Source organism: Melanostigma gelatinosum (genome assembly GCF_949748355.1).
Source record: "Melanostigma gelatinosum genome assembly, chromosome: 20".
Classification (NCBI taxonomy): domain Eukaryota; kingdom Metazoa; phylum Chordata; class Actinopteri; order Perciformes; family Zoarcidae; genus Melanostigma; species Melanostigma gelatinosum.
Genome location: NC_136653.1, coordinates 20,238,118 through 20,251,274, shown reverse-complemented (window position 1 = coordinate 20,251,274; position 13,157 = coordinate 20,238,118). Strand labels below are relative to the sequence as shown.

The 13,157-nt window shown below is 44.0% G+C and overlaps 2 protein-coding genes across 5 annotated transcripts; one reads left to right on the top strand and one right to left on the bottom strand.

Annotated features, from left to right (window-relative positions):
• Window positions 1-304: 304 nt before the first annotated feature.
• Window positions 305-3,093, bottom strand: lrrc34 (leucine rich repeat containing 34; the record flags this gene model as incomplete). Its single annotated transcript, XM_079292394.1, has 10 exons — window positions 305-478; window positions 551-677; window positions 1,157-1,312; window positions 1,420-1,574; window positions 1,662-1,757; window positions 1,888-2,016; window positions 2,166-2,252; window positions 2,341-2,464; window positions 2,504-2,629; window positions 3,002-3,093. The coding sequence occupies 10 exons, from the start codon at window positions 3,091-3,093 to the stop codon at window positions 305-307; spliced, it is 1,266 nt and encodes a 421-aa protein (XP_079148520.1).
• A 410-nt stretch (window positions 3,094-3,503) lies between these two features.
• mynn (myoneurin) lies at window positions 3,504-12,096 on the top strand. Of its 4 annotated transcripts, none has more exons than XM_079292007.1 (9): window positions 3,504-3,547; window positions 4,447-4,502; window positions 5,702-5,975; window positions 6,059-7,056; window positions 7,796-7,955; window positions 8,286-8,464; window positions 8,949-9,035; window positions 9,420-9,545; window positions 10,244-12,096. In XM_079292007.1, exons 3-9 carry the CDS (start codon window positions 5,710-5,712, stop codon window positions 10,612-10,614), a joined length of 2,187 nt encoding a protein of 728 aa, XP_079148133.1. In that variant the 5' UTR covers window positions 3,504-3,547; window positions 4,447-4,502; window positions 5,702-5,709; the 3' UTR covers window positions 10,615-12,096. The 4 variants fall into 4 exon arrangements, with proteins under 4 accessions (XP_079148133.1, XP_079148135.1, XP_079148134.1 ...); XM_079292009.1 differs by lacking the exon at window positions 3,504-3,547 and adding an exon at window positions 4,083-4,126; XM_079292008.1 differs by lacking the exon at window positions 3,504-3,547 and having other exon boundaries at window positions 4,377-4,502.
• Window positions 12,097-13,157: the final 1,061 nt, after the last annotated feature.

The window sequence follows — 13,157 nt, the reverse complement described above, 5'->3', positions numbered from 1 at the left end:
ATGCTGCTCGCATTCATCTCAAAGTGCAGGAAAGATCACAGGGATTATCAGGAAACCTGTTTGTAGCGATCATGAATGTAGGGATCGATACAAACGGGTCATGAGGTTTTACTCTGAACCAAATGAGTGGCACCCGTTGGGCCAAGATGCTAAAACACTCATTTCTCATTGCAGAGATTCATAAAACATGTTCAAAACCCCAAATAAAACAGACCAGAGTTGTTTTTTACGCTCTTTAATACCGTAACCCGAACTCATAAGAGGCTTTGAAGCTCAGCTGGACTGCAGGGAAACAGTTGCTGACTCAATGTGGGGCGTTGGTGGGGCGCGTGTCTGTGTCGAAGCCGTTTGTCCTGTAATAGCGTCTCCTCAAACTGTGGAAGACCTCAGCGAGAAACACCCGGCCGTCCACCTCGTGCGCGCTGACGTCCGTCTGCTCCGGAGGCAGGCGGCCGCTGGCGATCAGCCCCCTGAAGGCCTGAAGAGGGAGAGTTCAGCGTTTACAATACGAGTTTGACAGTGAAGTGACGGGACGTGTGGAACATGTTACCTGACAGACGGGCTCCTCCAGGTGGTTCCCCCAGATGTAAACATGGTCCAGAGTTGTGTTGACCTTCAAAGCATGAGCCAAAGACAGCAGACCCTCCGTCCTGATGTTGTTACTGCGGACAGACAGCCTGACAGACACAAACTGTGTTTATCTATCGAAGTAATAATTAAGTCACCGAAAACATATTTTAAAAACGGTATATTTTGCCCCTTCAGACCACAAAGATCCTTAAAATAGGTTTAACTGAAGTTTTTTTTTTAAAGTCCTAAAAACTCCTCAGGCTGCTAAAAGTCCTTAAAGTAAAACAAATAATATCAAAATAAACTATAGATACTAACCTCTTCATACCTCTAAAATAAGAAAAATGTAAAATACTCAATACTTTAGTCTCCTCAGACCATTAAAAGACCTTAAATTAAGTAAAAAAACTTGATACTTTTACCTCCAATAAGACCTTTAAAAAAACTTAAATTTAGACAATAAATGGAACTCACTCCTCTTCAGGTCGCTAAAAACCCTTAGAGTAAGTGAAATACTTCATACCTTCTCCTCTTCGGACCTTTAAAACCCTTTAAAATGAGTGAAAACTGGATGTTCTGGACTCACTCTCTCAGGACGCAGCCCGGCCAGGCGACGGCCTCACTCAGGTACGCGGCACCTTCATCTTCAATCTGATTGGACGACAGATCTACGACCTCCAGGGTCCGGTTCTTCTTCAGCAGGTCGGCAAAATGACGCACGCCGTCGCGAGTCACGCGGTTACTGCGCACACAAATACACGATCGGGAGGACAAGAGCAGAGACTCGCCTCCATTAATCCAGAAGAGCAGGAGGAAAGCTTTGATGTGGAGGATGTTTGTGTCTCTTACCAGCGGAGGTCCAGGTAGCGCAGGCTGCCGTTGAGCCTTAGGCCTCTGCTCAGCCTCTCCATCCCCGTGTCGGTCATCCCCATCTTCCCCAGGTGGAGCTCCACCAGGCTGCTGTTCACCGCCAGCATCTCAGCCACGTGCACAGCCCACTCCTCCTGAGAGACGATCTATTATCTGCTCATGTACATCTGGAAACGACAACCGACTCTTTGTGTTCCTGATCTTCGACGTGTTGTTCGTACCTGGTGGCTGAAGAGCAGCGGCCGGCTGACATCGACAGAGCGAAGAGTCTTGTTGCTTTTCAAGACGATGGAGAACGCTATCACGCTCTGAGTGTCCTGTAAGAGAAGGATGACTTTCTCTTGTGGTTACTCATTGTACCAGCGTCAGGGACAGTATTTATATGTATGTGTGTGTGTGTGTGTGTGTGTGTGTGTGTGTGTGTGTGTGTGTGTGTGTTTTTTTAACCAGGTCACAGTCGGCCAGCTCCAGCTCCCTCAGGGTGCTGTTCACCTGCAGCATGCTGGCCAGTTGCATGGCTCCTCTGTTCTCTATCTTATTGTTGGACAGTCTGAGAGAGAGCAAGGTGCTGTTACACTACAGAGAGAGAGAACGGGGGAGGGGGGGGGGAGAGAGATTCAAAATGGCCGCCTTCCTGTAGGCTTTTGGCATTGAGGCCTTCGCGGCCTGTTGTTGTTTTTTGGTCTTGTCTTTGTGATTTGCTGGCAATAAGTAAAAGCACAAACCTGCAGGCTCTTGGCGAGAACTTCAGCTCCGTCTCCCCGGATGTCGTTGAACATCAAGTCCAGAGAGCGCAGAGATGAGCTGTCCTGCTGCTCGGTGGAAACAGAAAGATAAACATGAATCATATGAAATAAAGATATAGAATCTAATCAATAACATCCTCCATTTTCTGCTCACCTGTAGGAGGTCAACCAGGTGTCCAACGCCTTCGTCTGTTATGTTGTTGAACCTGACATCAAGACCTGTTGGTACAAACAAAACTACTTTTAGATTATTTAAAATAATAATAATTAAAAGTGTCCTGCTTAGTTCAGGTGTTCACCTAAACTCGACCGCTCACCTGTCCCGCTCACCTGTCACACTTGTGTGGTTTCTCAAACATTTTGAGAGAGCAAGAACGTCTCCGTCATCAAGTCGCTGCACGTCTCTCAAACGGTTGTTTCCTCTCAGTTCTATTGTGACACTACTGCCAGAGAGAGATACATTACTGCCAAATAAACAACAACACTTAAATTGACTTGATGATCAGACATCAATGCTGCCTTCAGGTGCACCGCATAACATCTGAACCCTGTTTTTCCCCCTTAAATGAATATAAATAATCGTAAAATTTAAATAAAAAGAGGCATTTAATCTGTTTTTGGTAGCCTATTAACCAAAGCATATAAGTAATAGTAATAACATTTTATTCATAAACTGTGACGTTGTCACAGAAAGTCTCAGTGTTCACCAGCAGCACCTGAAGGCAACAGTTTATCTCCGAAGTTGTATTTTATCAGTTCCCCTTCAGCTAAAGAATGTCAACTTTTAGTCATTTATTTTACATTTAACCACTTACTCCGTTCCCGTGGTCTTCTCTAAAACGTGTAAGACGTGTAGATTTATTTCTATCTTATGTTCTGCGCACACAGCGGCGTAAAACTCCGACATGTTTTCTATATACATCGTCCAGTCTGCAAGTGGAGTTTGGGTCACTATGGCGACAAGGGAAGATGGCGTCTCGCGAAGGACAAACGAGAAAATAACGACAAAAACAAACAAACTCCACAACTTTAAATTCCGGTTGAGATAATTATCATAACTCGAAATGTCTTCTTAATCTCGTAATACATGAATACAGCCCGAAATAGAAGCCATGTACTTAAACAGTTGTGACACAGAGACGTCTATGGATTAAAATGTGGATTCATTCAAAGTGAATTACTTTTTTTTGTGCCTGATCCTATATTTTTTGCGATCGTAATCACAGCTGACTCCCGTCCGTTGACTGGACGTGGCGGTGTTCATCTTGAACCGATCCAAGCTCTCTTTGCTTTGAACGTCGAAGTCTCGCGAGAACTACTGACGTCACGGGATAATGGCTGAAGATCGCTGATTTTAGAAGGTACTTTTTCCTGCTTTTATTTACTTTGTGCTGGATTAAATAATAAGTACATTGGCATGTGCGATGTATTATAATCAACAATGACGTTTTGGCACGACTCGTCGTGTGAAATTAGCCGAATTCTGACATTTTGTGTCGACATTTTGTGTCGCCGGTTACAAACCATCGAACCTTCGAAATAAGAGCACAATGTTTTTTTTCCGCGCTTTTTGCCACTACCAAAAAAACACAGTTAGCTTCGTACATTTCACCCACGCTGGTTTAACGGTGAACCGCTATAATCGCCCCTCACGTGGCTGGCACAGTATACGAAATATTCACCTGCCTACGTGTATCGACAGGCCACCATTACGAGTCAGTTTAAGCTATCTACGACACCGCTGTTAGCACTAGCATTAGCATTAAGGCCTGCTCAGGAAGCAGGCGGAAGCTTTTATTTTCCAAAACTACTTATTTTCCATCTCAGCTGTCAAAGCTGCTGATTCTAGAGACTTATATCGTCGATTCGAGTGTTTATATACACGATGAATGTATTGGTTTTCATGCTTTAATTGTGCTCCATTGATTTTCTTCTTACACGTATTGATGCTCTTGGTTTTTTCATTGTTGTTTAAACTTTGCACCACTGTTTAGTTAGTTAATATTATTCTATTTCATTGTATAGATATTGTGCATTTTTTACATTTAATAGTTTTTACTCAGATTGCTTTACCTGTATCATAATGCTGCTGTAGCGAACAATTTCTCCTTGCAGGATTAATAAAGTATCTATATCTCTCTCTCTCTCTATCCATTCATCTATCTCTCTGTCTATCTATTCATCTGTCTATCTCTCTCTCTCTGTCTGTCTTTCTCGCTATCCATCTCTCTATTTATTCATAACTATCTCCAACACACAGCTACACATTTAGGAGTAACAGAAAGCGGAGGCGGTGAAGCAGACACACTACTGAGAGTAAGTTGGTACCTTTATTATATTAATGTTTATAATTTTAATTATGTGCTTTGAGGTCATATAATTTAATTGAGATATTCTGTTTGTGTTGTTCCTATTAAATCATATTCAATTTGAATTGTCTGACCTTAAATGTATGTTTTCATGTTAGTTTATTTAAAGGCCTGAATAAGTATTAAATACTCTTTAATAAAGTACTTCAAAACTACAAGAAGTCAGTATTTCTCCTGTTCTCACGCCTGATATAATGTATTATTCTTTACCATAGATATGATAAGATATACTTTATTTATGGCCAATATTGCTGCAATCAACTTGAATCAATACGTGCCCCTTTGCTTACTATCTACATAAGAACGGATCAAACCGGTCTTCTTGTTCTCGTCGTGTTGTAGACGTGAGGAGGAAAGAAAAGCTTGAAGCGGATGTGAGACGGGTCCTTCACGATCCTGTCTGTCTGACTGTAGAGCTCCATTGTTGTCCAAAAATAACGTAAAAACAACAAGCAGTGAGCCACACGGTTACTTCCTGTTTTATAATCTTTGCTAAGTACAGTGGCCGGCTGTTTAGGGAATTATTGAGCCTTTTTAATATATTTTAGAGAAAGATGATTAAACTTTATACGTGTGAGCTGTGTTTAAAGGTTTATCTAAGGTTAGGACTGACTAACATTTTAGATTTTGGCATTAAGAAAAGTGAATAATAGAAACTTTGAAGAACTATTTAAAAAGAACATCAGAAACATTTACATTTGTCGCATTAACAATTGTTAATTGTTTTGATTTTCATCCTCAGTTACATACAATTTACCCTTTTGGTGTCAGAAATGTCTCTAAAGTTCTCAAATTAAGCGACTATTGCAGACCACCATGATAGTTTTATAGAACAACACGCTTTGTTGTGTGAGAGACATTCGTTTGTGTTGTCAGTGCAGCAGACGTTCACTGTTTGCTTTCAGTCCACAAGTGTTCAAACAGACTTATTAAAACAATCTCATAAATCAATCCGTGAACATCTTGTAGCAGCAATAATTAAAGAGATTGCGTTTCCTTTTGTGGTTCATGAGGCTGATTTCTCCTGAAATGAAACTCTTCTCAGTTGGTTGTATCCTCTTGCAGCACCCCCCAGAGGACGACACCTCAACAAGAGGAGGAATCTAATCACAGAGGCGTAAATGTGTGTCTTCTATCGTTTGTCAGCAGCAGAGATGACTCAGGTCACCAATCACGGGAAGCTGCTGCTGCAGCGCTTACATCAGCAGCGGGAGATGGACTTCCTGTGCGATATAACCATCATGGTGCGAGACGTGGAGTTCAGAGCCCACCGCAACATCCTGGCTGCGTTCAGCAAGTACTTCTCCACCCAGGCGGAAAAGGGCCAGGAGGTCACCACGCTGGACCCCGAGAAGGTCAGCCGCTACGCTCTGGAGAAGCTGCTGGAGTTCATCTACACCGGCCAGATGAACCTCAGCAGGTAAAAAACGGCTTCAGCGCGGGTGTTTTTAGATTCAACGATTCGTCAAGTAGCTCGAAAGACTAAAATGTTTGTGTTTTCAGCACCAGACAAGCAGCTGTGCGTCGAGCTGCCGTGTTCCTGGGAATATCGGAGGCCACAAAGTATCTGGTGGAGACCCCCCACTGGGCCGAGCTCAGCGAAACGTCCCAGTCGGAGATGGATAAAGAAGCCGGTCTCTCTCCTCCCAGTCCGGCCTCTCCCGGCAGCCCTTCCTCACCGGTCCCGCTGTCCATCGTCTCGGTCGCGGGGGAGAGTCAGGAGGAGGGGGGGGCGGTGGCGGCCGGCGGGGGAGAGCAGGGCCAGGAGGCCGAGAAGGCCGGCTTTGTGGATGTGGAAGAGGGAGAGAAGAGCGACGACGAGTACACCCCCGTCACGCCGAAGAGCGCTGGGAGAGGAACGGGAAGGAAGAGAGGCAGGCCGAAGAGATTTAGCGGCGAGAAGGTGGAGCCGAGCAGCTCGGCCGACGGCACACCCAAAACCCAGGGCTACAGGGGGAGGGGGAGAGGCCGAGGGAGAGGGAGGGGGAGGGGGAGAGGGAGAGGTGGTATTAAAACAGAGGATCTGTTTTTGGAGGATTCTGACGGGAGCGTGAAGGATTTTGGGGATTTCTCCGAAGACTGGAGCCCCTCACGGGAGGACGACGACGACGACTTCCTGGCGAAGAAGCCCCGGCTGAGCGGTGGGAGAGGGCGTGGCCGCGGGAGAGGGCGTGGTAGAGGGCGGGGCAGGAGGAAGATGGCGGCAGAGGAGGAGGGAGAGGAAGGGGAGAGCGGCGGGGCGGGGTCGGATGATGACATGTTGGGAATGATGATGGGGGAGGACGACGACGACGAGGACTTTGACATCGGGGAACGCGATCCGTCGGAGATGGACGAGCTGTCGCTGTTGTGCACCGAGTGCAACAAGCTGTTCAAAGACGTGAGCAGCCTGCGGCGACACGAGAAGATCCACAAGGGCCTGAAGCCCTTCGTCTGCATCTTCTGCTCTAAAAACTTCCGGCAAGCCACCCAGCTGAAGACTCATCTGCGCATCCACACAGGTGAGCTGAGCGACGACCAATAAACCGCCTGCACGGGGATTTACAGTTTTGTTTTTTTCTGCCATTTTGGGTACGGTCGTCCTGAAGAAGTAAACCAGGGAGTCTGTCTGCTAATGATCATTTTATTCATCAATTATATTTATATTCAACACACGAGTCCATATACACAAAAACTCAATACGATACAATACGAGGACACCAAGACCATAAATTCTCATAACTTCAAGCTCTTTGAATGTTTTCTTTTGTCCGACCAAAAAACCCCAAAATATTCAGTTTCAAGCGCAGAAAGGAAGCAAATCCTCCCGTTTGAGAAGCAAACAATTGATCATAATTGTCTGGTTTTCTGTCAGCCAAATACAGATTGCCCTTCAGTGTATTTTAGTGGAGAATCCTGAACTACAGATCAGCTCTGCTCTGCTAGCATTAGAAGAAATAATCACGTGTTTAAGAAATGTAATACTAGGCTTATTGAGCTGTAGGGAAAACGAGCAGCGGCGCTTCTACGTCACACACTACGTCGAGTGAAGAGATTTATTCAAATCGTCCTCTATTAACTACAGTTAACTGATGATAAGATGCATCAGGGTGTATGATTCGTTTGTAGTAATTAATGAGAGCAGCATGAGCACACCCCTAAAGTAGAGGACCAGCAATATCAAATACCAGAGACATCGAGTTGATGTCAACGAGTGTTTTCTGTGTTTTCTGACTTCGTGTCTCCGGCATTTTGTTGCAGGCGAGAAGCCGTTCAACTGCTCCGAGTGCGACAAGTGTTTCGCTCAGAAGTGTCAGCTGGTCGCTCACCGCCGGATGCACCACGGAGAGGAGAAGCCGTACGCCTGCGAGCGCTGCGGCTTCAAGTTCGCTACCTCGTCCAACTACAAGATACACATCAGGTACACGCAAAATACACATCAGGTACACGCAAAATACACATCAGGTCCACGCAAAATACACATCAGGTACACGCAAAATACACATCAGGTCCACGCAAAATACACCTCAGGTCCACGCAAAATACACATCAGGTACACGCAAAATACACATCAGGTACACGCAAAATACACAATATCCATTTTCACTTTAGTGTTCCTTTTATTTTACCATTTATCTGAAGAGTGTAACATTGTGTTTGGAGAGAAAAAGTATTGTAGCGACGTGTGTGTGTGTGTGCGTGTGCGTGTGCGTGTGTGTGTGTGCGTGTGTGTGTGCGCGCGCGTCCTCAGACTGCACAGCGGGGAGAAACCCTACGTGTGTGATATCTGCGGCCAGGCGTTCGCTCAGTCCAGCACGCTGACGTATCACAAGCGGCGACACACGGGAGAGAAACCGTACCAGTGCGACCTGTGCGGCATGTCGTTCTCCGTCTCCTCATCGCTCATCGCACACGCTCGAAAACACACCGGTGAGAGGGTTCTTCTTCTTCTCCTGTAGTTACTGTTTACGTTTAATATCTTTCTATTTTGTTTGTTTCCAGTCCAGACGATGGTTTAAATTTGGGAGCAAAGAGTAACTGTTTATGAATCCTTTATGGGCTGAAAGAATTAATATCATTTAAATTAAATGAATTATGGTTCCCTCTGTGGATCAGTGACTGAGTGTCTTCTAGAGAAGCTTTTTAATTAACAGTGTTTGATTTAATTTCAAACCCGATTCCTTTTGAGTTGAGAGGACACGGTTTAAATGTAGTTAAATATTCATTCTCATTATTATCTGCCTCGTTGCCAGTGTTTCTGATGATATCTGATACATCTAAGTACGCTTTTCTCACTACCCTGTCATCATTTCAAGTGTTGATTGTAACGGTAGATGTTATTTCTTCAGCCGGCTAGAGTCGCGGTGTGAATATTTAACGTGTGTCTGTATAAATATGTGTGTTTGTATTTCAGGTGAGACTCCGTACAAATGTTCGCAGTGTGAAGGAAGTTTTGTGACGTCTTCTGAACTGAAGAAACACATGAGGCGACTTCACCCAGGTGAGTCTTTACATTTTACAGATTAGAGAACTTCTTGTGTTGCTGCGCAAGACAGACTGTTTGTTTACATACAAGAATAATAAAGAAATGTCGATTATTTTCTGAATTAATTGTCTTGTTTCCTCACTGAACAATCAAAAAGAACCGATAAGAGTACTAGTATCCATCAGACCCTCACGATACTCGTCCCTCGAGAAGAGTTCTACAGTTTATTGGCAACAACTGGCTGGTTTTCTTCAGTGTAAAACAGGAAACGATGGAGATCTTTTTGATTTAAATCAGGAACCAGCTGATCTAAATTAACATGACGCCATTCAGGAAACTATAAAGAGTGATAAACAAATTAACTTTTAACCGTGTGTGCGTGCGTGTGTGTGTGTTCAGAGGGGAACAACGGAGTGCAGTGCCTGCTGTGTGGAAACCGCTTCGCCAGCGTGAAGAACATGATCAAACACCAGGAGAAGGCTCACGCTGACGAAGTGCGGCAACACAAGGAGAGAGCCAGAGCAGGTGTGTGTGTGTGTGTGTGTTTCTAAAACTCTACCATGTGTAACGTATGAGACGCATGATGCTCGGTATCAGAATTATTTTTATTTTGTATTATTTGTCCCTTTAAGAGAAACCGCTGATTTAACACCAGGGGGCGTTGTTGTTCTTATTTCACCATATTTGCCACTATGTCTCCTCACATGTTTACACATTTCACATACTTTTATGTGGTTTTGTACATATTTCAGAGTGTTAAAAACATAAATATTTAGATTTCTAATAGATTTAAAGTATAAGTTCTAAATAAACATCATAAAAACCTGATCTAAATATTAATAAAGTAGGTTAAAGTAGGTACTTAAAAAAGAAAAAAGGCAACTGAGGCCCGAACTAAGACGGCAAACTTTATTACTTCTTTCAACCGTGACCACATCCACTCCTTCCTTCCCTTCTTACATTTCACAATAAAAGCCCTCAACTCTGTGTAACTGTTCACCAGAGAGAGAACTCTCATTCACGCTGAGCATTGCGCTAAAGGAAACTATCTTAAAGGAGCTTTAGACTGAACAACAGTTCATCCTGCTGGTTGGTCCTCTATCCAAACCGTTTATGCATCGCTGACAGCTTTAATAGTTTGAAATGTGGTGAAGAACCGATACAGAAATGGAAGAACACTTCACCTGTTTGGTAACTGTGTGTGTGTGTGTGTGTGTGAGCAGTCGTCCTCCTGGCCTCCAGTCATCCCGTGGCTTTCGTCCAGAGTAAACTCACCCAGGAAACCAAAAGCATGGCTTCCATCCCGGAAGACGGCGAGCCGCCGAACCCCGAACCGACCACCCCCAAGCCCAAAGCCCCGCCTCCGTCTGCAGCCGCCACCGCCGCCGTCATTCAGGACTTCAAGACGGAGCCCGCTCACATCGCCGCCGACCAGGTGACCTACGAAGCCGACCAGGAGCAGACCATCAACTCGGACACGCTCCACGCTCTGGTGGAGCAGCTGCGGCCGCCGCCGTCTCCGGCACAGAGCCTGGAGCAGATCGTCATCATCAGGACGGTGGACAACGGCGAGCACAACGCTCCTCAGCAGTGAGTCGCAGCTAACGGACCGTCGGCCTCCTGCACGTCAAAGTCAACTTTTCACACTTTCATCTGTTATTTTTCCGCTGATAATGACGCTTCACTTTCCACGTTGATGGATGTGAACAAACCTTACTCATGGGGGAGAAAACAAAGGTGAAACTATCGACCAAATTCTCCGTCCTGAAACGTCCGTCATCGACTTCCCGTACCTTTTGACCCGTCTCACTTGCCGTAGTTGCAGTGAGGGATAATTACCAACATTTCAGGTTTCTTCTCCAAATACATGAGCTACAGGTTTGTTTACAGCCGGTCTGAGTGAGTTTAATGTCGTTATTACTCGCAGAAACTACAAACAGGACTTTGAGTTGTAGTTGTAGCTGAACCTTTTCACACAAAGCATTTTGAGTTGTTGCTCCCAAACAGAGCAGGATGGTCACTGAACACGTTGACCCTGTTCATGTAGTTCCTGGTCCCTCAAAGTGCTTTCCGACGGCCCAGGAACTATCTTGGTGGAGTTTTTTGTCGGATGTGGATTCGGCTACTTCCTGTGTGCAGAATTCACTCTCAAGCAGCTTCCATTTAAACACCACAGTCGACAGTGTTTAGACAACAGGGACACTTTGTAATCCCTTTATTGGTGTAATTTATGAAATGTTCATAGGGGGGGGGGGGTTAAGAGTCTGAGGTGAGACAGATGTAATACAGATTATTCTCAATGTTTCAAACGTCAGTTCAGTGTCGAGCCACAGATCCTTTTTTTTGTCGTTTTTCCACAGAAATCTTGTTTTTCCACCAAGAGGCAGATTTTAAAGATGCAGATAAATGAAACTGCTCTGACTTCAGCTGATACGTTCTTTAGGAATCAGACTCTGTGTCGGGGGAGAGAAAGTGTGAATCGGTGCGTCGCTTTACGTGAGTTTAGTTTACAGAAGGAGACGTTTAGAAAGTCTCAACACCGCTCCTCCTCCTCTGTCTTCTGAACTGGAGTCGCTCTGAGCACCGCATGCATCTCAAGGATGTAACGTTGTGAAACTTGGCTCCCTGCTCTGGTTTCTCCTCTCACGGCTTCTGGTTTCCACCGAGACTAACGGCCGCCGTCTGACGTTGACGTGCAGCTCTGATTGGATGGATTATCTAATATCAATAAACGTTCATCAGATGAACGTGTCTCTCGTTGTTTTCATAGATGTCGAGCTGTGATTCTGTTTGTCATGAAGTGACACGTGATGGTTTTATTGTTAATGTGATCGTCGGTTCCATCTGTTCGTTCAGTCTTGTTTAGTTTGTTTTTGTTTTAGCAGAAGAGTTTGAAAACTGCATTTTATTTCTCTCAGCTGTTTTGTTTTTCTTTTTTAATTTTGGATAAACTCGTCTGCATTACTTGTACAGAAATGTGAATCACACAAACAAGTTTAAAAACTACAACAGGAGAATAGAAGTAACACAGGAAGTGTGTTTGTCTCTGACTGGAGGAATAAATGATTCTGGATGATGCTTGTTGTTTTTTGATGTCTTTGTGTTGAGAAACATTTCTGTTTAAAACAAAAAATGAAGCTGCTCAGAATCAAATACAGATGTTATAATTCAACGATGGAAGGACTTGTATAACAGTGATAACTTCCCCCAAAACATCGATCACATACCTGCTTTAGCTTCTGGGCTGAACTACTTCATTAAGAAAATAAAAGCAGAGCAGCTGATGAGAACGGTATTCATTTACTAACCAGCATCAGTAAAAGATGTTCCAGATGTTTCCACATGTTAACAATCAAGTACAAACATTACAACAAAAGAATGTGTACTACGTTCAAACTAATATAATATAAATATATATTTATATTATATTCATATAGATATGTTCACTGCACAACAAAAACATCAAAAGACAAAGTGCAAAAAGAAACTCATTAAAAACACTGACCGACATTTTATAGAACAAACAATTAAATAATAGACAAAATAATAAACGACAATAAAACGAGCAGTTAGTTGCAGCACAATTCTGATTTATGATCGTCGTAACTGACGACACTGTGATTTATGCGCACGCAGAGGAACAAAGAACAGGCTGCACTTAAACTCACGTCCACAATGACAAATGTAACTCGATGGCAGCAGATTCCTGCCTTCACCTGAATGTTAAAAAGACTGTTTATGTTCTTCACAAAGAGAGCTTGCAGAGTGTCACTGGAGCCAGATGTTTATGTTGCTGGTGAGAGGCTACAGGTCGTGTCAGATTTTCAATATTTAGGAATTTTTATTGATTCTAATCTCTCTTTTAAAAAACAGGTAAAACATGTGACAAATGTCTTGAAATTTAATCTCATGAATTTTAGATATATCAGACACTGTCTAACCATGCAAGCTGCAAAATTGTATTTTCATGCAATGATTATCCACATCTGACCTCCTGCTTAACCAGCTGGGCACAAGCCAGCAGCACGACATTAAAACCCATTCATGTTCTCCACAAACAAGCCCGAAAAACACTTGATGAAAAACCCAAAAGTCACCATCACTGCATGTTCTCACCAAACATCATATCCTGAGTTG